We start from the raw sequence: 25,625 nt of genomic DNA, 5'->3' as shown, positions 1-25,625 counted from the left end.
GTTGAAAGACTATCGTATGGGGCAAACATTCCAATCTCTCCCAGTAATATAGATATAGCAAAGGCATCAATTACACAAACACACACATATCCTAGCATTCTTCGCAATCTACCACCTGAGATTCATCGGTCCCAAATGGTTGGTTTTTTTTTACTCCCAGCTTATTTGCATCCCAGGAGCATCAGAGTCAATGGGCTTGGCAGTCTTGACAATCCAAAAGGCCTGACCACCAAGTACAAGAGTGGCGAAGACACCAAGCGCCACCTCCATAGCAAATGTCTTACCAATAACCTTGGCGAAGCGGACACGGGCAGCCCAGTCAAAGGTAGTCCATGCATCCATGAGACCGATCTTGCCGCTGCCACCGGTAATCGCAGGGCTGACTTTACCCCCGAAAGAACGATCAAAGGGCACAATAGTCTCATCCTCCTCAGGAAGCATGGAGGCAGCCACACGGACAAAGATGACACGAGCAGGCATAGAGATCAAGAATGCCAGAAGAGCAGGAATCACACTGACACCCATGAAACGGTAGATGGCCACAATAGGCGGGACCTCCTGGTCACCGGCAACATCGAGCCAACCAGCAAAATTGGCAACAGCCATGGGGACGAAGAAAGCAGCAGCGGTAAGGACATCCTGGAGAGCAGCAGCCGGGGCAATCTTAATCCAAGTCTTATAGCTGGGGATGCGCTGGTAGAAGCGCTTTGGGGAGGGCTCGGAAATGACAATGTGCACCCAGGCCATCTGCCAAGTAGCCAGGAGAACGCTCAGGACAGACTGAACGATAAACTGGCCCATATATGAAGTGGTAGAAACGGGGATGAAAGATGACAGGAAGCCACGGGCCGCGGTGTAGGCCATGAACATGCCCATTCCACGGAAGCGAGACCAGAAGCCAGCACGGGAGCGCAGGTGCTTCACAGTAGTGCGCAGCTTGCTGGTGATGGGCTTGGGAGGAGTAGCGCCAAGCAGCTCAGGATCTTCCTCGTCGGTTGGCTTGGTGGTATCGGGATTGGGAGTAATGCGCACGTAGATATCGGGGTTGGTATCTTCGACTGCGGCCAGAGTAGAGATCACCATTCCGTAGGTATACTCAACCTGTCGGGTGTTAGTTCCACAAAGTTATATCTGGTAAATTGTATTACTTACAGCCCAGAAAGCAAGACCAATCAGGATAGCAGTGATAGCAAACAGAGCCACCAAGCCTCCATTAGGCTCCTTGTGCTCAGGCTTACCCGACTGCATGTGAGTGACAGCAAGCTCGGTGCCCCGACGCATTAGGACATTAGTGACGGACATAATGAAGCCGACACCGATGGTGAATATATATATATTCGATAGAAAATGAGATGGAAATCTTGGAAGAAAGATGAGATAGAGGGGAAGATGGGGGCTTTTATCTGATACAAAGCAGGCAACAGACCACTAGCGCCGGAGTCAGCGGATACTCTTACGGTACTTAGAGTTTGCTTGTGCTCCACCTACATGTTTAGGTACCTGTCGTGTACCCCCTTGATCAACCTTCACTTTGTACAATATACGAAGTAGTTGGAACTTGAACACTTTCCGTTTCTACTGGGATGGCCATATATTGATTATTTACTTTTTCAAAGTTCACAACATCACAGATGATCTAAATATAGAACCCCCTTAGATCATCGGCATCCAATTCCTCCGACAGGCATCGCCCCCACGATCATGGCCCCCGGCATATTAGCGCTAAGTCCCAGGCTATAGAGAGCTCTCATAGGCGAGGCTGGTTCAGCCAATCCTTCTACTCCCCCTAAGCCTATTCGGATATAGCGCAGGTATGGAGTCGGAAAAAGTCAAAAGAAAACCTGTTGAGCCTCAATTATCCCAGGAAAAGTGTGTATGCTGCCTATGTCCCACTGATAAAATTCCTAAATAATTCCTACAAAATAATGTTGGCTGATAGAATTTGCTTCATTCTAGATCTAATGTGACATGTCAACTCCCAGCAATCACACGCAAAGAAAAAGTCTTCTATAGAATATCGGGCATCAACCAAAGACCTAAAATGACACAAGACATGCAAGTGATCAAAAAGATGCGAACCAATCAGTGTCAAATCATGGTCGCAGATAACCATCCGTGGATGGGACACAAAACGCTGCAAAAAGAGATCAATCATGGTATGTACACACACAAGCATTCTCATCAAATTTAGTCAAAGAGCTTCTTCATGCCCTTGTGTGCCAGCTCGACACCGAGGAAAGTGGCGGCATTGGCAGGCACCGCACGAGCAAGAGCCGGTCCGAATCCAGGGAAGAAGGCCTTGAAACCGCCGCTAGCGTAAACCGAGCGGATAACGCCACCCATGGTAGGCTTGCCCGATGCACTCTGCAGGCGAGACTTGACGGTGTCAATGGGGAAGACAGGAATCCACATGGCGATACCGGCAGCACCACCAGCACACACAACAGCGGATAGGGATAGCTCGCCAGTTACATTGCCTTCGGCGTCCTTGGGAGTCAAGGAGCGCTTGATGTACTCGTAGGCCGCGAAGTAAGCGGCCGAGCCGGGACCATCACGCGCCAAAGTCATAGCGCTACCACGGAACACGCTGCGAACACCACCTTCCTTGTACAGCTGGCGCACGACATCCATACCACCGGAGTACTTGGGCTTCTCACCCGGGGCCAGAGTCTTCTGGCCCTGGATCTGGAGGAGGACCTTAACACGCTCGAAGGGTGCCGTGATCAGGGTCATGGGGATGGCGGAGAAGAAACCCGCAGAAGAGATCTGTGCAATGGAGTACTGCGGGGTGTCGTTCTTGACGGGGACGGTGGAGAACTTATTCACGAGAGTCTTGCCCACGTCGTAACCCTAGTATTGTTAGCATCGCTTCCAACCGGGCGCTCGCAGCTAGCTCTTGGCTCCAGAAGTTAAAAAAAAAAGACATACCCAAAAGCTGACGGCAACTGTGAGAGAGGACTGGTTAGCTCATAACTCGACCAATTGCTCATGTGAGAGTCATTATAGCGGATGCTAGAGAACTTACACATGGGAGTAACTCCAACAAGCGGTGCGGAGACACCGGCATACAATCCCTACGAAACCATTGTCAGTTCGGTCGCAAAATATTCAATGTGCTTGTGATAACCATACTCGAGCCAATCCTTCACGGGCAACTGTCCTCCTGACCACATCCATGGCACCGGAGTAAATGCCCTTCTCGGCCGTCTGCAGGCGCACCTTCACCAGATCAAACGGGTGTCCGACAACCACGGCGCATAGACCACCAGCAGCACCAGCTGCGAGAGAGCGCAGCTGTACAATTGTCTGATTGACAGCCTTGGTCTCAACAACCTTGATCTCTTCTTTCAGCTGCGTGGTGGGGGAGGTAGAGGTGGACATTGTGGGCGAATCGGAGCGGGGAAGAGACAGGGATGGAGGTGGAGGATGAGAAAAAGCAGAAGAAGAGGAAGAAGGAGGAGCAGAAGAAAGGAGAGTAGCCAAGAGTAAGATGTAAAAGTAATTAATAGTCCAATAAGAAAAATATGACCGAAGATCTCGCAATGATGGAGACACCGACAGACCGAAGCCGACTGGTCTTCCCCGGACAAAGATGTGCCTCGGCTCGGTAGCGGAAAAACAGACTTTCCGTAGATCCCACGTAGAAAGGGAAGTCTATAGTACGATAGTACTAGATATTAATAAAGACTTTTGGGATGGTTTGGTGATTTTCCTATATTGTATAAGGATTGAATTACATAGGTATGCTCTTCTTATAACATTGGTGACCTCCTAGTGCGTCAGTCCGGGTGAACGGGAGAGCTCAACCACTCCATGTTTCCCCCGCGGAATAAAGGATGGCCGTGTTAGGACTAGGTTCTGTTACTAGATCTCTCTATAGCCCTGCCTAAAATGTATAGATGCAGGGCAGATATAAAGTGCCTACATATGTACTTCGTTGCATATGGGTAAGTACTTGGCATAAATATGGGTGCGACCTACTCCGTACACCGGTCGCAATCACATGGAAATCCACATGCTTTTTTTCTGAGGGCAGGGCTAACCATAATAAATATTAGTACGGAGTACGGAGTATTATACATCCATACATCCATGTAATCAGAGCTATATAGCTATAAAAATTACCCAACTCAAGATTATTCAGATATCAAAACAGGGTTAGATTTACTATTGAACCCCTCGGTGGTTGGTATCAAGAACCAACCCTCTGAGATTAGAAGATAGATGCCATAATATAGATTTCATTCATTAAGCTCGGTTGACATTAAATTAACAGCTCCTCAGAGCAAAGAGAAGACAAAACATAATTGTACCCATCATGAACCCGTTCCATAGTGTACCTATACAAGCCAGACGGCGACACAAGAATCATAACCCATAAATTAACATGGAGTACATGAGAGTGGACTCTACGCCTTCGCATGTGGGAAATTTACAGAGCGAGGATAGCGAGCATGCCGAGGACACCCATAGCACCACTGCCAACAGTGGCCATGGGGGCAGCAGCACCATCGCTGGTGGTGGAGGAAGCAGCGCCGGCAGAGCTGGAGGCAGAGCCGTCGGAGCCGGAGCTGGAGTCAGAGCCAGACTCGGAGTCAGAGCCGCTGCCGGAGCCAGTGGAGGTGGAAGAGACGCCAGTGCTGGTCTTGGTCACCATGGAGCCGGAGGCGTCAGTGCTCTAGAGATATGGTCAGCGTGATTTTCAGGAAGAAGATGGAGCGTGTCTTACGGTGACGGTGGTAACGGAGCTAGTGGCGGTAGCAGAGCCGCTAGCAGAGCCGCTAGCACCGGAGCCAGAGGCGCCAGTGCCAGTGGCAGTCTTGGAGCCAGAGGCGTCAGTGCCAGTAGCGTTGGCGTCGGAGCCGGTGGCAGTCTTGGAGCCAGCTGCGCCAGTGCCAGTCACGCTGGCGTCGGATCCAGTGGTAGTGGAGTCACCAGAGCCAGAGGTAGAGCTGGAGTCGGAGCCGGAGGTGGAGCTAGAGCCAGAGCCGGAAGAGCTGGAGCTGGCGTCAGAGCCAGCAACACCGCCTGAGATATAATGTTAGGATACCAGATCAAGTATTAGGAAATGATTTAATGGCAGTTACATACCAGGGCACTTGGCGACGGCCATAGCGAGAACCTTCTCGGCATCGTCGCTGGGGCAGGCCTCCTTGGTGCAGTCACGGATACCGAACTTGTAGTTATCGCTCTTGCACAGGCAGGCGAGGTCACCAGCCTTGCAACCCAAGTCGGAGGCCTGCTTGCTCATGTTGGAGAGACACATGGACTATAGACAGGGTGGAATTAGCATTGACCATATTAACTCAATATGTGATGAGGGAAATTTGAACTCACAGCACACTCAGAGGCGGAAAGTTCCTCAGCGGCGACCATGCCAAAGGCGGCCATCAAGGCCAGAGCAACGGGGGAGAAGGACTTCATGATTGGAGATTAGGGGAAAGGAATTGAGGATTCTGGAGGTGAGTGTTGGAAGAAGGAGGAATTTTATGATAGAGTGGAAACCGAAAGAAATCTGGAGCTGGGGATTCGTTTTATAAAGAGAGAGCCCTGAAAAACAAAAACAAACTCTGCATCAAAGCTCACCAGCCACCTGCCCCAGACGACAAATTGAAGTCTCCATAGTGAACCAAAGAGGAAGAAAGTGGACGAAGCGAAGGGTAAAGTCCAATCACCAACGCAGGTGTGGATTGCCTCGCAGGGCCCGCAGGGTCCGCAGGGCCAGTTGGGGTTGTTATGCTACCCAACGTGGCGATGAGAGCGAGAAAGAATCAATTGCCTGACCCATATGAAGTCATCACAATATCCAAATCCTGGATCTGCTCTCTGAAATGGGGGAAGATCGACCCGGAGATAGCTCGCACCCCTTCTCCATGTCGATCTCATAGGTTCACCAATCGCCAGGGGGCCCCATCTGTGAATTGGATTTCAGATTTTTGGCTTTTTCTTTTTCTTTTTTTTCCATGTTTTCCATTATTGGAGCCCTCCCATTTTACCGACGGAGTTGTCCGTTTGGCTGCATTATTAAGGGGGCCCCGGTTAACCAAGGTTGACAATGGTTCATCAGGTACTCCATAAGGTTTTCCTTTTTCCCCTCGGTTTTCACCGATTTGAACTCCATTGTACCGTACCGTGGAGTGGTACCTAGGTGTATCTCTTTGGAGGTCCGAACAGGTGGAGATCGGCAGATCCAAATCGGGGGTCAAGCCGGTACGAATCTGAAGGGTCGAATACTAGTCGGAGACAATCCGATCGCACTATTGAAAATAGAAAACTCAGTTTGATTTGAGACACGATTTGTGGCTGAGCACACCGCCACACTTTACCATTACTATGACTACGATGATTATAGAGTCCTTGTAGCTAGTTATTCCCCGTGGACCCTTTTATTATTATGTATGTACTTCGTGGGTACGGAGTACTCCGTACGGAATACTCTGTTTACAGGTTATCTACAGTGTGTTGATCCAAGGCTTGTTTCAAGTTTTGTCAAGGGATACCCCTTTCCACCTGGAAAGGAAGGGATTGGTAGATTTGAGATACATAATAACTATTAGAATTGAAATAATCTTTGGATCTTCTCTTTTTTTTCCTTTTTTCCCTTTCAAACTATTCAAATCTTTCGCAGATCAGAATCAAACATCCACATTGGACGCGAGATACACTACTCTGTACGTACTCCACATACAGATAATGCACATAGTATTACGAAAAATCAAATTGATTGTGGCGATAGAGTGCTCCCTACTTCCATACAATATAATATTAAATGCTGGAGGTGCACCCTACATGTGATTTGACTGCAAAGTCCTTATACTGGGCTTGACAGCATCACGTGAAATTGTGATTGCGACCATGATGACAAGTCCCAGTCCTACTTAGTATTTTTTTTTCATTAATTATACACGTCTGGTTGACATTTTGATACAGTCTGGGCTTAAGCGCCAAGCAAGTTCAGCATATGTATACTCCGTACAGAGTACATATGTAGTAAATGCAGCTGTACGGAGACTCTGTCCACGGATACTCACCAGCACGTTCCCGTCTGAGCCTGCAACAATTGAAGCTCCTATTCGTGTAAACATCAACGCCACTTGACAGTTTACCTGGGAACCTGCATAAGCTCACCCTTTGACCCCTTGGCAAATTTTAATCGCTATCCCTGGCTTCCTATGCCCTCGTGGCTGAGCTACCCCGGACTCCACTCCCCCCAAGGCTGAGATTCTGCTAGTATACCATGTTAACAATGGGAATCTGTTGTAATCTATAGAGTCGACTGGTAAATTCCAACATGTACTCATGATATTAACGTTACATCGGGTTCAGTTAACGCTACTGCCTGGACCAGGGTGCTTATCTGGACTGCCTCTCTTCAAACCCTTCAACTTCAAAATTCGAACATCCAGTACGAGATACTTCCAATTATCACTCTGCAAACCCAGTTCGGTTCGCCATGGTTCTCAGAAGTTCAAACTCCCCATTGACTTCGGGGCTCGATGCCTTGGTACAGCAGCACATGGACAAATGGAAAGTCCCGGGACTATCCATAGCAGTGGTTCATGGCTCCAGCACCTGGTCAAAAGTATGGAAACATCCATGAATAAGTTGATTATCACAGATCACTAAACCATATTTTATAGGCGTATGGATTCGCCGAGTTTCCTAATCGCAAGATGACCACCGATTCTCTTTTCTCGACTTGTAGCACCACCAAAGCATTCACCGCAGCGGCCATGTCTCTCGCCATCGATGATAGCAAGAATGCCGAATCCCCGCTTCGCTGGGACACACCAATTGCCTCCATACTAAGAGATGACTTTGTGCTGGAGAACGATTACAGCACAATGCATACTACCATAGAAGATGCTCTATCCCACCGCTCAGGGCTATCAACTCACAACACTTGTTTAAATTTAGTGCATCCTCAGAGGTCCCTCCGCGAAGCAGTTCGAAATTTGCGACATCTTCCTATGGCCTATGCTCCCCGCACTACCTTCTCTTACAACAACCACATGTATATGGCGGTATCTCATGCATTGGAACAAATCGAAGGCAGAACTCTCGGCGAGACTCTCAAGGAAAGCATTTGGGATCCATTGGGGATGGACGATACCTATTTCTCTGTGACAGATGTCTCGCGGGACCCATCTCTTCGTCCTCGACTCGTGCAAGGATACACCTGGGACCCAGACACAGACACCTACATCGCAGAACCATACATGAATGATGCCGCTGTGACTGGCGCCGGTGCCATGGTGAGCAGCGTGCTCGAGTACACCAAGTGGCTACGCGCAATGATCTACCAAAAGGGTCCCATCTCTCCACAGGGCCGGGCAGAACTCTTAAAGCCACGCACGATAGTCACGAATTGGGATGAGCTCATCGGACCACCTCCGGCCCCATGTCATCTCTATGCCCTGGGATGGTTCGTGGATAGTTACCGCGGCGAGCCTCTCTACTGGCACAGCGGAAGTTGGCCCGGATTCGGCATCATGGTGGGCTTCCTACCAAGCAAGGGCTTCGGCTTTGCTATGATGGGGAACACAACCGATTCCCGAAATGCGCAGGTGGAGATCTACATGCACCTTCTGGATCGGATTTTCGGTGGGTCGGGGATCCCGTACTCAGGGGGCCAGGCGACCGAAGCAGAAAATAGGAAGATCGGAGCCCAGTCCAGGTGTATGGAAGAAGCCATCAAACGGCTTTATCCGTCTCTGCCTGATCCTGTTATTTCCCATTCTCTACCACTAGACCAGTACGCGGGAAAATACGAGAATCCCGCGTACGGTTCCATCACTTTATCCCTCGGAAATGGGTGTTTGGGTGCAGATCTACTAGACCGTGCTGTACCTTCCCTTATCACTCTCGCTCATGTCAGCGGGGAGTTCTTTGTGGCGCATTACTACCAGCCCAAGAATATTGGATCTCTCTCCGATTACTACGCCACGGAATTCATCGTGGGTTCCAATGGAATTACCACGGCAATAGGCATAGATCTGGAGCCCGCTTTGAATGGAGAGAAGATGTGGTTTGACCGCAAGTGTTGATAGCTTATGATTCCTCATTACTGGTTACCTAGGTAGCATATAAAATTTAATGTATGTTGTACGCCGTACGGAGTAGACATATTTTATATCCCAGGTCATGAAAAGTGGAAAAGTGGGCCTGAAGTCCAATTCTTTTTGAATGTACGGAGTACTAATCCGTACTTGGCAAAACCAAACATCTCAACCTCAAGCCCATGAGACTGGATGCCTAGGTGGCAATATGAAACCTTTTAATACGGATGCCTAACATCCGCGACACCGTGCCGAACCCGGCTCGGGCTGGGTCCGGTGGAGTCCGAACAAAAATTTTCATCTGGCAGACCAGAAAGCAAAAAGTTGTTGACCGACGCAGGGATCGAACCTGCAATCTCTTGATTCGTAGTCAAGCGCCTTGCCATTGGGCCAGCCGGCCTTGTTGATTGTGCAAATGAGAAAAAATGTGTATGAGGAGAGCGTGACATCGGGTATATTTCAGATGCTCATTTAGAGTCATAGATACAGATCAGTAACAAGAGATGTGGATAACAGAAAGAAAAGAAAGAAAAAAACAGTGGTATGAGGGTATGTAAAATCAAGAAAACGCCGTACAAGAAGCCGAAAATCAGATGCCGCCGATATCGTCCTGATCTAGTCATACATTCGACTCGGACGCGTCTGTCGTGTAAACATGCGGCATCATGAGGGCCTTCTCGGAAACTGCGCCTTCTTCCACCGAGATAATCCGTGATTTGTGGCCTAGTACCTTCTGCCATCCAAGGCGCGCCGCCAAGGACATCAGCAGGCTTCCAAAGACGAATCCAACCAAACAGGACAATAGCCCGGCGACAGTACCCAGCAAAGCAGGAAGAACGATGGGACGGATGATGTGCATAAAGGAGTGCTTGGGGTGGTGTTTGTGGTGAGGCCGACGGTGTTCAGCGTGGTGGTGGAGGTGAGCCGGAGTAGCCCAGAACGAAAAGAAACGAGTTTTCGATCCCAATTGGGTTGCAGTTCCACCGCTGATGACCTTGGTAGCACCGTTCTGGGTGGAAGGTTCCGTTGGGGCCGAATCGTGGGTTGGCATCGTGGTCCTGGACTTGCTCCTCGGCTTATCGAAAACGGAACCGAATTGTGTTCTCCAGTAGTTCACCACCCACGACTGGCTCTTCTGGTAGGTATTATCATCCTGATCGCTGCCGCGGGCTGGTTCGACACGGATGCGGGTCATGCCGTACTTTCCGCTTTGGTAGGCGAGAAGGTCGACGGCTACTGCGTCCGGTGACACCAGGTTGCCCTGCAGATCGAATAACTCGATTCGCACGCGGATCATATCCGCGATGGGTCCTATTTCGTCTCTGGGGAGGGGTTCGGTCTCGAGCGTGTAAGATAATTCCGCGGTGTTATCACTGGGATCAATTTGGTCCAGGCCTTCGTAGAGGGGCGCATTGAGTTGCGTTATCACTGATGGAGGATATAGTTGGTGTTCATTGGCGTATAGGCTTCCATTCTGAATGGACAAATCGATAGACTGTGTTATATTAGTATACTTGCGATGAAGTTGATAACAGAATAATATGACTCACGAGTCTTGATCTGACGCCATTTTCAAGGTTATCAGAAGGAGGAACGAAAGGAAGTCGGAGTTGATGAGAACCCGGGATGGAGGAAGCGAGGGCACTTCCTATGAGGATTGCCCACAGCAGCTGCATGGTGGAAGATTTGGGATATGAAGGAAAGAGGATATGAAAGAAACAAATGGACTAAAGATGAAGGAGACAAAGAGAGTGAAAAGGGGACAGGGGAGAGAAGAAGAAGAAGAGAGAGAGAGAGAGAGAGCTAAAGAGGAGTTAAAGTAGATTTAAGCTCCAACCCTGGGAACTACCTATCTTTAATATACGATATAAATATTATTATTATTATATATATAAGATATATAAGACTGTCTAAGAAGACTATAACTACTCCGTACATAACAAAAGAATCATCGTTGCCTGGAAATAGACTTTGAGACGTGAAAAGGCAGAAAAAGCTTAGCGTTGGCTTTGGCCCCCACATCTGATGTTTCACTCGTTTTTTAGTGGCTGCCTTCCAAAGTTGGACATAAGGAGGGGGGGCATAGGGGGGCTATTCTTAGTATCTTTGACTCTCTACTGTAGTTTCAATTGTTCCTAAATCAATCAGAGTCAAGGAACTCCACAGGAAATGTCTCAAATGCCTTTTTCTTTTTCTTTTTCTTTTTCTTACTCTCTTTCATTCTCAACCGGACTTGCCGATATGTAACCTTGAGAGGTAGATTAATATATTAGAACAGTGCTGATATTAAACCTTGGGAAGGATCCCACACTCTACATAACTAGATCATTTAGCCGCCCCTAACCCCGGGGCCAGTGACATTATTAACACACCGTAGTGTAAAAAGAACACTCCTGACCAACCCGACTTTTTTTGTGGGTCGTATTCCAATAGGCGCCGGGAATGTCCTCTAGGGCTATAAATCGATATTATATTCATTCGAGTGCCAACCCTTAATGTAGCCGGTAATCAAGTGGTCAAGTTATCGTCCGATAAAGATTAAAAATGCAAGTTTGGACCCTGAAAAGGCTTGCATTTGGCACTAGAATATTATTAGCGTTAGCCAAGAGTGATAAGGATTGGTGTAAGTCTTAAATAAAAGAGCTCTAGCTCTTACACCTTGGTCCCATTCGATTGTGCAATGGCGCTTTCTCCCAATCAAAATGTCCGATGCCGGCACGGATCAAATAATACGAGCTGCACAACGTTGGCTAATTGGGTCGGTAATTTTGTTCAAGTTTCATGTCTCGGAATTGTTCATTTGACTTCATTGCTTCCTTCATAGTCCAATCGGCCTCAATCCAGCAGATGGGGTTTATACAACATGCGGAGAGTGTATAAGGATATTTTGCCAATCCCCAATTTATTCTCCCAATCAGTTCCAAACCTACCTCTGGAGTCCCACCAATTGACCTTGGCTATTTATTAAACATCCTATGTACTCCGTACATCATTTCTATACGACAACCCATGCTCAGGTCGGTTTGTAATAGGGCGCAGTCTGCCAGAACCGACAGCGTGCGTTATTGGTCGGATCCCGCGTCGGCTGGATGGTATGATTGCCAATGTTCATGAGCTGTGCATGCTGGCCATGTTTTCTGAAGACCGGGGCCAGATGGGATTTCGGTGCGCCATGCTGGACAAAGCTAGTAAAATAGTCCTGCATAGCCAACGCCACCGTCACATTGGCGACCCCCGAGAGCGAAGAGGAAGAGCTACTCCCATTGTTATAGAAGGTGTACGAGACATCCTGTCCATGTAGCGCGGGCGGAATGCTAAACTCATATGCATAGGTCTCATTGTAGAAAGCGCGGTTGATATAATCCGTATTACACTGGAAGATAAGATCGGAGATGACGAGCGCCGTGCGCGCGATCGAGTCAGTGTACCCATAGGAGCCGTTATAGACCGGTGGATAGAGGACATCCAAGACAAAGTCGGACACGTTGGTTGGAGTATTCGGTGACAAGGTCTTCATTTGAATTGCCAGACCGGTCCTATTGATGCTGTCCGGCGAAGTGAAGACCAACCCTTCATTCGCGTTATGGCCGACCATGATATTCAGGTTATGATCGAAATCGCCCGAAAGCAAAAGTTGCCCTGGCAAAGCAGGCACAAAGCTGCCGTCCACAACGGGACCGTAGGTAAATTGTCCCCACTCAGACTTGGTCGCGATCTGGTACGCATTGGCGGCGATTAATTTGTCGGATGACAATTTCCGGGCTTGTTCAATCGTGCTGACATTGAGAATCCCTAAAAACTGTTGCAGCGTGTCTTCTTGTTGCTCTTCGCCAATGACTGGGACCCAACCCGGGCTCTGCAAGATCGCTTGTTGGAAGGGTACAGCACCCCGTGTGCCTCCATAGGCGGTGATCTGATGAAGGATTGATCCTGCTCCGGCAGACTCTCCCATAACTGTGACTCGGGTTGCATCCCCGCCGAAAAGATGGATGTTCTTATATACCCAGTCAAGAGCAAACCGTTGATCATGGAGTGCTGCGTTGGCGGTGCCATTGGCTGTGATGCTGTCACCACCAAGCCAGCCAAATGCACCCAACTTTAGAGAAATTAGTATTCCCACAAAGACCAAGCTAGGAGTGCTGCTCAACTTACTCGATAATTCAAGGCAACGTAAACAATCCCATCATCATTTCCCAGCCTACTTCGCTGGATCAACCCAGTCGGGTCTGAGCTGCCCTTGTCTCCACCCACATACCCTCCGCCATAAATCCACACCAGCACCGGTGCCAAGTTCTTTCGGGATACTGCGGCTTTACCTTTGGCGCGTTCGAATATCTTTTGGGGGACAACGACGTCAAGGAATAGACAGTCCTCTGTGGTGCGTGGGTCTTGCTCTGCCGGCTTGTACCCATAGGAAGAGATGTTGGTGGATAGGGAGAAGGACTGGTTATAGAAGTAGCTCAAGAGGAAGGATTGTTGGACATTTGTCGACCACAGTGGGGCTGCCTGTGGGCATATCCTACCCAGTGAGCCATTCTGGATGTGTTCTCTGTTTTGTTGTGGAAGTATAGGTGCCTGGAATCGCAGGTCGCCAACTGGAGGTGCCGCATAGCGGATATTGCTGAAATTATAGAGACCATGGGAGCTCTATTTTGAACGTCAGTCAGGAAAATCAAACCAAATAAGGCGCCACTGACATTGAATGAAATTGCTTGGTGTAGCTCATATCCCAGATCAACAACGGGTAATTTAGAGGCCAGACACGCTGAAGCCAGCGTTAGCAGTAACACGATGACCATCTTGATCTCAGAAAAGCAGAATAAAAACGCAGGGAAGAGAGGATCAGTCGAGTTTTCTGGGCTTATATTAATGCTAGTCAAGAACCCCAAAGTCAGACCCGGTTATAAATAATAGTAAGCTTATGTATTTTATCTATAGGTCCGAGTGGAGTATCTGATAAATCCAACGCAGACCGAGACCTCGGGAGACATACTAGTAGACTTCCCTCCCAATCATGGTAATCCAAGTAATCCAAGTCGGCGGTCAGTTCCTTTTTGCGACCCAAATGCGCGATGATGTCAAAGCGAGACATCGATTTCGGGCTCGGTGATAGCACACCAATAAAAGACCAGTTTCCCCAGAATCCGTATTCCAATCCACCAACGCTACACTAAATCCGGGGTGAGCTCCGCTATAAAGTATAGGAAATTATTGGCGAGCACAGCCTCTGCGGGGTAGTCCGACTGCAACATCACAAATGTCAGCCGGAGATTCCGAAATTTATATACGATTGTTGACTTACATACGATTGTTGACTTACATACGATTGTTGACTTACATACGATTGTTGACTTACATACGATTGTTGACTTACATACGATTGTTGACTTACATACGATTGTTGACTTCCATACGGAGTAGTGTGTTACAGTCAATTAATTCCTCAATCATCCACCTCACAAATCTTATACTCAAACATCTGGTTAAAAGGCACTTCATGCTCATTCTGGAGTTTCGCGGCACTCTCAGCGCCCGCTGCTGGCACACGGTACTCGAATCGTTTCCCCTACGCAGGTAATATATCGCTATACAAAGTTTCTTTAAAATCGAATATAAAAGTATTATATTATATAAAAGCATTATCCCTAGAGGTGGGGATAGCTATATATGCTAGTATATAGACTAGTATCTGGTTTAGCATCTAGTTTAGCACTTAGTTTAGCACCTAGTTTAGTAGTAATTTAGCATATAGTATAGCATCTAGTCTAGTACCTAGTCTAGCGGCTAGTTTAGTAGTAATTTAGTATCTAGTAAGGTTAGTATCTAGTTTAACGTAATCGGCAAGCGAGTCGGCCATATAAGCCAGCCGGCCACCCCACCTAAAACGCGTCTATGAATTAGCACTTAGTTAGTTCAACCACCCACCATGCCACCAATTCGCTCCCGATCCTCTAGCAATTCAATAGAGTAAGAGGGTAGGATTCTTTTAGCTATCTAGGTTTTTAAGAATAAAGAAATCTCTTCAATTCGCGAAGTGGCGCGCCATTTTAATATACTACGTTCAATACTTGAAGACTAGACTTCGGCACAACCCACTCTAACCCGGGCGAAGTTTGAGTGGGAGAGAACGTGGGCGAAGGAGGCAACCAGCGGACCGACGAGACGCTTGATCGAAACACCGACAAAGAAGACGTTGGAATACTGGTCAGGCCTACGCAAAGCAACGGCGTCAATTTTGATGCAGCTACGCACGGGGCGAATTAGCCTGGGTGCTTATCTGAGTCGCATCAACCGACGTGAGTCAGCGCGGTGTGGTTGCGACCTCGGGAACCAAACAGTGGTTCACGTCTTGCTCGAGTGCCCGTTGCACCAGTGAGCGCGACAGGATGAGAAGCGCTCTGTCCGATCAGGGAATCGCTCTCCGTCGAGACGAACTCCCGACAAGGCTGGAGGCTCGCAAAATTGTGACCGAATTCATGGTCAGCACTGGCCTTCTAGGCCAATTTCAAGCAGTCGGTCTAACGGCTCTAGGCGTGGAGGAACGGGATGACAAAGGAGCGGTTTATATTACCTCAGATCCCTATACCTTTCATATACATCGGATTTTAGGCCGCGCTCCAGGGGTTTCCCTTTCCGTTTGAGTACTCACTGAGCCTTAACTGAGTAGCCTGATCCACTTACTACATACGACCTGAGCAAAGCGGAGATTAGCTAAGTCAGCAGCTTGCCTCAATAAAATGCACCTCGCTAGTCCTATCTAAATGCAGTCGCTCACCTAGCACTATTGACCGTTGTCCCCTTAACGAAAGGCTGGCGTCATTAATGTGCGGTCGACCCTGGTTGTTTCGCCTCTAGCTGGGAGGCAAATGCACAGAGGGATTGTCTAGCTGCAGTGGTTTATATACTAGGACGAAAGCAAATTGTGCGAATGGATTCGTAAAGAGACAGCCCATGTTGGTGTTCCAGCGCTAGACCAGACAACGGAAGGAATATGGATAAACCTCCCATCCACTAGGCCTGCACTCCTGGCTCCAAAATCATGAACTCATCAGTATGGGAGTCCATTTGAGCGAGTGCGCCGATAGGTAAAGTCAGAAGCGGGCTTGTATGGCCAAAGTCGACGTTCATCACTATTGGCAACCCCTCGGGCTCTCGGGCAACAATAACATCAAAAATCTCCCCAATAACCCCAGCGATCTCGTCCTGCATTTGGCGATCATACTTATATCCTCTTCCGATGGCCATTCCACTGATGTCGTGCAGCGCGCCCGATAACGCAAGATCAACTAGGCTGCTGCGGAAATCGGTGACGGAATAGGGAAGGCTTATATCGTCGCCCATAGAGGACTCCAGGAATAGAATTTTCCCTTTCCAAGAACCAGGGGCATAGTTGGTCCCCTGAAGCCGCACAAGACAGGAAACAGTACCCCCGTAGAGCTGACCAGTGGCACGACCGCTGCGAAGCCAACGCCACGATGGCGATGCAGCAACCTCATGTGGTTTCTCGGAGGCCTCTTCGCCAAAAAGAAAGTCGTTGTGTTCCATCGAGTAGATAGGCGAGCGAGGTAGAGGGCCTACTGGATCCCCCGCCTTCGTCAGGACATGGAGAAAGTGATCGACGGTGAACTGCATGGGTGTCGGAAAGTCGGAGATGTCTGTCAAGATGGACGGTCCGTAGAATGTGCGCAAGCCGGTGCGAGAGTTAATCGCATAATGGAGGAAAGTGGTATCGCTGTATCCAACAAAAATCTTAGGATGCGATTGGATTAGGGAATAGTCGAGGAATGGTAGCATCTCATTGGCATGGTCGCCACCTATCGTGCAAATAATGGCGGTGATCGCGCTGTCGCGGAAAGCCGCATGAAGCTCCTCGCAGCGGGTACGGATCGACTTGGCAATACCAGCGTCTGCTGCGAGAGCTGTGTAGAATATCCGCACTTTAAAGCCTAGAGACTCGACATATGCTCTTCCACGCTCGAGGGGGCCGGGCAGGATATCATTCAGACGTGCGGAGGGACTGACGAAGGCAACTGTGTCCCCTCTCTTCAGGGCTCTGGGAATGATTGGATGCATTCTCTTTGAGTTGGGGTAGGGTAAATCTTTGGTAGGCGGAAATTTACGACAATATCTCCTCACAATGACTTTGAGTTCTGTTTGGATTAGATGAGTTATGATCGTAGAGGGAATGTGGAGGATAAGGAGGTCAGTCGCGGTCTTAGATGATCCATAGATTGCGAGGCCTGTCAGGCACAGCCTGAATCAGACAAGCACGTCAATTTTCCAAGAATAACGTAGCCGATCTATTAGCAGTTTAGTGCTTACAACTTTTGATTGGGCTCAAGTGCCCATCTTACGACATCTTATCATATCCCGCAAGCAACCAACCCATATTTGGTTGGTGTAGGGTCCGGCATAGCCAGCGAGCTAGCGGCGTGCCCGGCTCTTTCGCCTGTCCTGGCGATACAGGTTCATTTCGGCCGTCGTCTTCCAGAAACACCCAAGGTCCCAGGAACTGAGACCACGAAGTCACGTGCATTTCAAATACCCCGGCATCCCCCAGACCTTCAACCAGAAATTATTTCGTCCGCTCACTGAGCAGAAGGGTTAGCAGGGGTGAGCATGGATACGGAGGACGGTAGTGAGGCTTGAGACAAAACCGCCCCACCAATTAATTCACTTCACCGCATAGGCTACCGCTTACACTTCTAGGCCAATCAAACGAGGTTCTCCATATAAATTTAGGAAATGTTGATTCCTTTCTGGTTTGCGTACTACATCAGGCATATCGCCCTATTTCTGCTGGGTAAAATTCGAGTTTTGACCCGAACCTCACTGTCGTCTTCTGTATTCTTGAAGAAGAAGATTGTGGAGAGAATCAAATACTCTGTATTGATATTCCACATGACAGATCACATGCTAGTCACGTGATCACCAACACCTATACACGCCAGACATTGCATTGCCTGTGGGCCCTGACCACCCAATCGCCTTGGCATACCTTATCTGACTTAAAGCTGCCCGCACTGTGGATGATACCTTAAGGTGCGGAATATCTATGTATGGTGGCCATTTCAACCGAAATAAAAGGGCTAAAGTGGAGCAGTGTTTCTTACAGACAAACGGGGCCCACTTTTGGTACTGCCTAGCATCGGGAATAAGCACCCCCAAGCCATAATAACGGATGATGGCTGTCTGCGTGGCTCGTCGAGCTGAACTAGAACGCTTAAAAGAGGATGTGAGAAATATTGGAGCCTCCAGTAAGCATCCCATTGTTGAGCACAATACCTCGGCTCAGTGATTTGAGGCTAACAAAGCACGTTCTGGATCCAACACACAACCGAGGAGAACAAGGGCGCTCATGCTGTAACATACAAGCGAACATGCATCTAATTATTGTCCAGGGGCGACATCCCCTTAGTGTGAGGTAATCAAAGACAAAGAACTACTTCCACGAACCAGAGCTAATGGAAATTCCGCCATTAGTTACCTATACGGCATGATGTAACCCTGCCACGAAGCATATTTCCCCTTAGGTAGAGAAAGATCTCCCCTCGTGCTGCAATGACCTTCATCAATGGCCTCATTCGTGATGGCGGTTGCTCCATCAGATCTTAGCCATTTTGACGCGGTTGCTCGTACATCTAACTCCAAGGCCCCCTATCCCACGGTAACAGAGGCAGTTTTCTGCATATCCAGCCTATCCAGCCTGCCGACAGACGAACAAGAAGACCCGGACAGATGTGAGACCGGAAATATATCGAGGACCAGGGACACTTCTCCGATGCGACTAGATTGGACTGCTCCTGTTAATAGAAGTAGTAGCAATAGCGTCTCGAATACTCGCCAGCCCTCGGTGTCCACGGAGCAAGATCCATTGCGACCTCTGCCGGACCCGTGCATCGCGATGATGCCAATTATCCCCATGCCTAACACCTCTCTGAGCAAAAGCCCATCATTTTACTCTGGTGAACTATCCTCGCTACTGAGCTTTCCCTTTGGGCCGCCTCCCCCACATTCCTCAGAAGCTGGTGATCATTTCCCCATAGAGCAGCCCTCGGAGATGCAAATTAATGAGAATGGAAGTATTGCGATGAGTCATGCTTCTTCCGGTAAGTCAAAGCCCAAATAACCTGCATTTTTTCCTCTAAAGATATGACGCAGGTACGCCGGGGAGAATGAGCACCACGGCTTTTTCTACCCATGCATCATCCAGCCGGTGGCTGCAGCTGCACGAGACAATCACAAGTCAAGTCCAGTTTATTAATGCACAGGTCAAATCGGCTGAATTCGATCATTTCCACCAAGCATGGCCGTTGTTACATGTCCCCACATTTGCCCCCGGCAAACAGACCACACTGCTGACAAGCGCTTTGGCCAATCTATCTATATGGATGCAGAATGCTAATCGCCACCATCTAGTCCCATATGCAATTAACCAGGAGTTGACTCGATCCTTGATGCCAAAAATAGTGAGAACTCCGCGTATTGTATGAGGAACACGCAACACTAACATAGGATAAGATGGAGGATGCGTTGGCGGAGAAGCCAGCCGCTGCTATACCGTTGCAAACCTTACAGGCCGTGGTGATTACCTTGATCTATGCGATATGTGTGTAGTTTGACCTTCCTTCGTCCCACTTTCCATTGGGCGAGACAGCTGGAATAGGGCTGACTGGAAGGCTGACTGGAAGAATGGAATGTCCCAAGAGTCGAAGAATACTGCGGCGATCAGAGCCGTGTCTTGAGCTAGTGCACCTTGCAGACTGTCCTCAAATTGGGGAGCATAATCTTTCTTTGATCCATAGACTGATCTGAAGTCAGTAGAGACCAGTTAAATAGTCGGGTTCACACTTCTGTACCTATCAATCCAACCTTTTCCTCGCACTCTAGCCTGTCTGTTAACCCAGGCTCAGCTTCTTGAAGAAGCTCTCGTAGAGATGATATGTCAATGGCAGACTTCTCATCCACGGTAATCTATGCCACTATAAAGCTTTCCTCTGTCCATTTTTTGAGAGGTTCTGAATCAAGCGTCTTATTTTGCTGCTGACATGTCGCGTAACAAAGAGGTCGTATGAGAATCAGTCCTGGGCCATGTCCACAACGGGAAATAGGAGGCTGGGTGGTTACATATGGACTCGAATCCACTTGATCGGAAGACAAACTTGACTCGGTCATTTTTTATTTAAACAGAAGTTGGAGGTTGGAAGTTGAGCAAATCCCGGGGGGGGGGGTTCCCAGTGGCCGGGCGATCGTTATATATACCCGGGGGAGTTCTATCACCCCCACTACTCAGAAGAAAGACGAGATTTAGCTGTGCACCAGATACAATCTCAAAAGGATAGAAAAATCAGAAACTCATCATGTAATTATTACATTCATTTACATTTATCTCATATGTATCCACGTGACCTGTAATCGGAGCTCGGCCCGTTCATTTCCTCACGAGCTGTTTTCCCAAGAGCACAACCCAACAATGAACGCACTTGTCCAGTCTGCCCTGACTGATGTCGAATCCAAACTCAATGCTCTTCTGACTAGCCTCACAACCTCTCCCACTGCTGCAGGAGCCCCCGCAGCAGCTGTCGCCCTGCTCGATGCGGACGATGCGCTAACCTCCGCCATTGAAACCCTTCGACAGCACCAAGAAAACCACGCAAAGATTCTTCGACTGCGGAACGAAGCCCAACAATTCGAGGACCGAGTCAAGGGCATTGTGGGGGATATTGAAGGCTTCGAGAAAGAGATCCGCACAGCTTGTGGAGACAACGGCGACAGCGACAGCGATTTCGATTCTGACTCCGATGACGACCTTGGGGGAAAGAAATCATTGCTACGGGGAATCAAAGAGATTGACTACAGGTTACTCTTGGATTTCGCACGTCGCATCAGCAAATACAACCACGAAGCAGCAGCCGATGCCGCAACGGGCGTTGTGAAACGGCAGGAACAAGGAAATACCCTCGCCGACAAAGATGTGACGATGACGGGAACAAATGGAGAACAACCAACAGAGGAGGGCGCAGAGCCAGTGGCATCTGTCACCAAAAATGCAACGCAGTGGTTGGACGAGTCCGCGAATGTTACGCGCCAGGTCTACATGCTGCCCTACCCGATGGAGGAACGGATACGGATGGGATTGATGGGTCAAATCCAGCTTTCTGCTGGTGACGATCCCGAGAAGGAGGTGGAGCGGTTATTACGTGAAGCTGAGGGTCTTGGAGCCGCAGAACCCCCAGCACCGGTGGAACCCGCGGAAAGCACAAAGCAGGCGGGCGAGGCTGCGAAGGCTGCAGTTCAAGCCGGGTCATCAGCCGCTGGAATGCCGCGGGCGCATGTCCCCGCACCAGCACCGAAACCAAAGCCCAAGGCAATGCTGGACCTTGATCTCTACGACCCCGACGAAGATGACGATTGAGTGTTTTTAAAGCGGGCGTTGCATTCGATTTTCATAATGATACCAGCTACAATAGCACAGAAAGCCATTCAAGATTTTCATTTTCAACTGTGTCTCATATTGCATAAATCGGGGCCTTTAATCTAGCTATTACATCTTATGAGTCGAAGGCCCGGCCTTCTATCCCCGGAAGGGCTGTAACCTGTATGCCTGCTGCAGTGTATACAATAAAGACGATGATCTATGCATGGACCAGTTGATGGAACACTGAGCCGGGCAAGGAATGACCACGCATTTTCCAGTCCCACTTATACTGGTACCCAAACGCAATAATAAAATTGCCCATGGTTGAGATGATGACATGAATTCATTGCTAGCAGACGCATTTCAGGTTCTCGAATGACACGGTTCTTCATCGTTTACCTATCGAGGTGATATACGAATACCTGTACTTAGCTCTAGGTGAGATTAAGAGTAAGGAAATAACTAGTGGGCTATAATATAAGAACGCGGCTAGCTCGACGATAGGAAGGGTAGCAGCTTCCACGGAATCCATAAGCTAAGAATAACAGTCTTGTCTTGATATTGATGTGCTGTCTAATCAAATGTTATACATGGAAAGGTCGTCTGCACATTTTAAACCTTTCTCCGCCTTCTTCTGTCCCCCTCTACATCGAGCCTACTAGATTATGTCGTTCTCAAGCATAGAGGCCGTAGGCTAACTGCTCTTATCAAGGGTTCTTATAAAAGAGTTATTTTCATAAAACCACCGCTTCTCTGAGATTGACGAATCAGCAGTTTCTAGATTCTAGATACAATACGGCATATTTCTATCCAAAAAAGAAAATGGATAAAAAAATATGAAGAATGCCTCCTATCGGGATTGAACCGATGACCTCGTCATTTCATACGTTCGTATTTCTACTACGAGTGACGCGCTCTACCACTGAGCTAAAGAGGCTACTTGACTGCTTTTCTGTGAAAGTATGATATCATTACTATTCTAAACATATCTCTGTACGGTATACCCGTACAGTTCCAGATGTTTTCGGAAATAACATACAACGTCGAATGATACATACAACATAGAAAGGATTGATAGAAACGCCCCAATCCTACCTGATCTCTTAGGTTACTATAAGCCACGTTGATGTACAATTTAGTTATAGTTATCACTCGACGGCTGTTGGATTTTCAAGCACTATATCCACGGATATCAATTTCAAGGGGATCAAAAAGCTGCGCTATCATGATATTGAAAACTAAGTTGCTACATATGTAGGCTAGAAATGTATATATCACAATCACAAAGCCATGGATATAGTAGCCCGACAGATCAGTGAGGGGGGAGGTCTAATGCAAAGAGGATGATGTGTTTATATCAATTCCCTAAAGTTAGCAAAATTACAGACGCTCGCTAAACGCTAAACGAGGGCGCATAATGTCCAGATCACCCTACCATGTGGCAGTGCTAGATAGACTTCACGGCCTTTCGATATTTAAAGCGGCTTCATGAGACGTAGGAAGGATAGTAAGGTTGTATTTTATTTTGTGGGTAATGAATTTTGATTAACTTTGGACTGGCCTTTTGTAGGCAAAGAAGGGCTGGACTTCCAATAAGACGCTCGCATGGCTTAGTGGTAAAGCGCATGACTAGTAATCATGAGATCCTCGGTTCGACTCCGAGTGTGAGCATTTTTTGCCTAATTTTATTAATTAAATACTCCGGTAACTATCTAGAATTTAAAGGCTTATATTTTTTTCCATGGACTTAAAGTATCTGCTATGGCAACAAAAAGAATATATAAAAAGATATGACAAGCCATAAGCAGCCGACTGTTCTTGTCAAAGGTTATAGTTATATAAAAAAGTCTTTTGCGCACAGAGTAGCTTTTTTTTTTACCGCTTTTGTATATATACACTTGAAAAAATACATATAAAAAACCACGAAAAATACATCACAAGACAGCTACCGTGGGTTGGTGCCCAGCAAACGCAAATCTTTCATTAAACGCAAAATCTAGAAATTAGGTATCTTTTATATGACTTTCATGTACAAAAGGTACTTAGGCAACCCGTAGGCATAATATGTATTTCTTCAGCCTTCGAACTAGCCACGGTAGTGGTGTTGGGCGCTTGGCACGGCCACTTACACTCTACATATGTAGGCTATAATATAACATTAATGAGGGCAAATATCTAAGCAAAAGGACTACACATGAACTAAAAACACGGCACAACGCCGCTATATCCCGGCTATTCTTGTGTCGGTAAGAAAAGACAAAAAATGCTCACACTCGGAGTCGAACCGAGGATCTCATGATTACTAGTCATGCGCTTTACCACTAAGCCATGCGAGCGTATTATTGGGAGTCTGGCAGAACTTTGCCTACAAGAGGCTATTCACAAGAATTAGCAAAAAAGATACCTTATGATAATAGTCATTAATAAATAGGCCACGCCATGCGAGCGACGTATTAAAATGTTAAACTCTGGTTGATATATACAGTGACTGGCATAACATTGAATTTTCCCCTCATCACCGCCTCTATATATCTATACCGCCTCCCTAAAATGGGTGGCCACCACCTGTACCTAGGTACTAATCATAAACTTTTCTTGGGTTTCCCCGAGCTCCATGCCCGTGTGGGCCAAGGGTTGCAAAAACTGTCCAATGACTGTATGAAGCAGCTTCCTGAAAATAAGGCAAAAAAATGCTCACACTCGGAGTCGAACCGAGGATCTCATGATTACTAGTCATGCGCTTTACCACTAAGCCATGCGAGCTGATTGGTGGAAGCCTCGCACATCCTTGCCCACATTACGAGAGGAATAGGGTTCCAGTAAACTGCTGATCAACCCACTACCCGTTTACGCTAATATTGTTTTTGAAAACTAATATCTGTTCGAAAAACGAGGCTGTTGTAAATACTGTTTTTAAAATAGAGGCCTTTATAGTCCTTGATTATAAAAACAATATTTAAAAGCTATTACATAGTATAACTACTAGTTTATAAAATGGTATTTTTTTTTAAATCTTAAGTAGACGTTGATGGGTGGTTATTTAAGTGTTGCCTTGATATTCATTCGACTTTAATCCAATTTTTATGAGGCGGTAGCTTTTCGTTTATACAAGGTTTATTCGATGTTTGTTTGATTATACTATTGGTTAATACTTTATAAATTATCGACTGTTGTTTCCTAGTTGATTGCTAAATATTAATCGACTACCTGTCTAGTATATATATATATAACTATACCTGTACCTATGTATCCATATATCCTGCGTGTCCTTACCCCTTAGTATCCTTATTACTTATATTTCGCTTTTCTAGAGATCCTGTCTTCTTATTCCAAATAAGCCATAAGCAGTAAGGATAGTATATAAATAGACGTCTTCCCCTTTGGGATAAACGAAGATCGCCCAGACCACCATGCGTCTCGATCAGCAACGTCAGTCTTCCCCGTGAATCAAGGCTCTCTGCATAATAATCTTTGCTCAATGCCTCTAAAATTTCCCAATTATGGGATAAATATCGCTGTCGTATCTCTCCAAGTACAATTCACAATTTGAGGCATAATCACGCAACGGAAGCAAAGCTTCTCTCCATTCCCGGGTCCTGCTTGGCCACCGTTCCCTAATTATGGTAGTCAGTGGCGATCCCCCGCCGTGTGAGCTGGAGAAAAGAGATGGTTGGCGCACCTGTGTATGCCTTTTTGTCGGAGGCACAGCCAGTATTCTCGAGTACTATGTAAGTCAGATCCATATCTCTTTACTTTACTACCTGCTGAGGCTGCAATTGGTGTTCTGTGCAGCTGAAGGGTTTCTGTAGATTCCAATTTGGTCCCAGGAGGTTTGACTTGGCAGCCTGCTGCGATCTGGCATTTATACCATTCCCATGGTGGCCGGATTCATCGTGTTCAGTCTTATCGCCGGGTTTGGCGTTCCTTATACCAGATACTATCTGCCGTTCATATACTTAGGCAGCTGCGCGCTCATCGCCGGTTCAGCGCTGCTGACCACCATTCATCCGGCGACCTCCCTGATTGGCCTTGAGATTCTAATTGGTGTTGGGGGTGGTTCGGGAGTCCAGCAAGCGTACTTGGTTGCTCAGCCTGTATTGGCTACACAGGACGTCGCCATTGGACTAGCAGTCATTGTTCTGGCATAG

General features: G+C 47.6%; 10 protein-coding genes across 10 annotated transcripts; 4 read left to right on the top strand and 6 right to left on the bottom strand.

Moving 5' to 3' along the window:
* Positions 1-125: 125 nt before the first annotated feature.
* On the bottom strand, positions 126-1,429 carry N7455_012675 (uncharacterized protein). The gene is made up of 2 exons (XM_040961632.2): positions 1,153-1,429; positions 126-1,101 (listed from the first exon to the last, which is right to left on the bottom strand). Exons 1-2 carry the CDS (start codon positions 1,300-1,302, stop codon positions 151-153), a joined length of 1,101 nt encoding a protein of 366 aa, XP_040807894.2. The 5' UTR covers positions 1,303-1,429; the 3' UTR covers positions 126-150.
* A 758-nt stretch (positions 1,430-2,187) lies between these two features.
* On the bottom strand, positions 2,188-3,381 carry N7455_012674 (carnitine:acyl carnitine antiporter; the record flags this gene model as incomplete). Its single annotated transcript, XM_040961658.2, has 4 exons — positions 2,188-2,850; positions 2,929-2,945; positions 3,026-3,074; positions 3,133-3,381. 4 exons carry the CDS (start codon positions 3,379-3,381, stop codon positions 2,188-2,190), a joined length of 978 nt encoding a protein of 325 aa, XP_040807920.1.
* A 1,051-nt stretch (positions 3,382-4,432) lies between these two features.
* On the bottom strand, positions 4,433-5,424 carry N7455_012673 (CFEM domain-containing protein; the record flags this gene model as incomplete). The annotated part of the gene is made up of 4 exons (XM_040961626.2): positions 4,433-4,678; positions 4,730-5,028; positions 5,092-5,269; positions 5,338-5,424. 4 exons carry the CDS (start codon positions 5,422-5,424, stop codon positions 4,433-4,435), a joined length of 810 nt encoding a protein of 269 aa, XP_040807888.1.
* Positions 5,425-7,408: 1,984 nt separating this feature from the next.
* N7455_012672 (uncharacterized protein) lies at positions 7,409-9,047 on the top strand (the record flags this gene model as incomplete). Its single annotated transcript, XM_040961664.2, has 2 exons — positions 7,409-7,582; positions 7,641-9,047. Exons 1-2 carry the CDS (start codon positions 7,454-7,456, stop codon positions 9,045-9,047), a joined length of 1,536 nt encoding a protein of 511 aa, XP_040807914.2. The 5' UTR covers positions 7,409-7,453.
* A 631-nt stretch (positions 9,048-9,678) lies between these two features.
* On the bottom strand, positions 9,679-10,735 carry N7455_012671 (uncharacterized protein; the record flags this gene model as incomplete). Its single annotated transcript, XM_040961650.2, has 2 exons — positions 9,679-10,554; positions 10,610-10,735. The coding sequence occupies 2 exons, from the start codon at positions 10,733-10,735 to the stop codon at positions 9,679-9,681; spliced, it is 1,002 nt and encodes a 333-aa protein (XP_040807901.2).
* A 1,337-nt stretch (positions 10,736-12,072) lies between these two features.
* N7455_012670 (uncharacterized protein) lies at positions 12,073-13,858 on the bottom strand (the record flags this gene model as incomplete). The annotated part of the gene is made up of 3 exons (XM_040961652.2): positions 12,073-13,155; positions 13,212-13,706; positions 13,757-13,858. The coding sequence occupies 3 exons, from the start codon at positions 13,856-13,858 to the stop codon at positions 12,073-12,075; spliced, it is 1,680 nt and encodes a 559-aa protein (XP_040807903.2).
* Positions 13,859-16,070: 2,212 nt separating this feature from the next.
* N7455_012669 (S66 peptidase family protein) lies at positions 16,071-17,132 on the bottom strand (the record flags this gene model as incomplete). Its single annotated transcript, XM_040961642.2, has 1 exon — positions 16,071-17,132. The coding sequence occupies one exon, from the start codon at positions 17,130-17,132 to the stop codon at positions 16,071-16,073; it is 1,062 nt and encodes a 353-aa protein (XP_040807892.1).
* Positions 17,133-18,633: 1,501 nt separating this feature from the next.
* Positions 18,634-19,676, top strand: N7455_012668 (uncharacterized protein; the record flags this gene model as incomplete). The annotated part of the gene is made up of 3 exons (XM_040961637.2): positions 18,634-19,168; positions 19,221-19,528; positions 19,575-19,676. 3 exons carry the CDS (start codon positions 18,634-18,636, stop codon positions 19,674-19,676), a joined length of 945 nt encoding a protein of 314 aa, XP_040807913.2.
* An 856-nt stretch (positions 19,677-20,532) lies between these two features.
* Positions 20,533-21,474, top strand: N7455_012667 (uncharacterized protein; the record flags this gene model as incomplete). The annotated part of the gene is made up of 1 exon (XM_040961668.2): positions 20,533-21,474. The coding sequence occupies one exon, from the start codon at positions 20,533-20,535 to the stop codon at positions 21,472-21,474; it is 942 nt and encodes a 313-aa protein (XP_040807915.2).
* A 3,878-nt stretch (positions 21,475-25,352) lies between these two features.
* N7455_012666 (MFS general substrate transporter) lies at positions 25,353-25,625 on the top strand (the record flags this gene model as incomplete). The annotated part of the gene is made up of 1 exon (XM_065606943.1): positions 25,353-25,625. The coding sequence occupies one exon, from the start codon at positions 25,353-25,355 to the stop codon at positions 25,623-25,625; it is 273 nt and encodes a 90-aa protein (XP_065460109.1).

Source organism: Penicillium solitum (genome assembly GCF_028829755.1).
Source record: "Penicillium solitum strain IBT 25940 chromosome Unknown utg000009l_segment0_segment0, whole genome shotgun sequence".
Classification (NCBI taxonomy): Eukaryota; Fungi; Ascomycota; class Eurotiomycetes; order Eurotiales; family Aspergillaceae; genus Penicillium; species Penicillium solitum.
Note: the sequence above shows the minus strand (reverse complement) of the source record. Positions and strands in the feature narration are given on the sequence as shown.

Excerpts from the sequence above, each read along its gene's own strand:
- N7455_012675 (XM_040961632.2), bottom strand. The coding sequence starts at position 1,302 with ATGTCCGTCACTAATGTCCTAATGCGTCGGGGCACCGAGCTTGCTGTC. Across the intron at positions 1,102-1,152 it reads TTGGTCTTGCTTTCTGGGCT|GTTGAGTATACCTACGGAAT; the intron begins GTAAGTAATACA and ends AACACCCGACAG.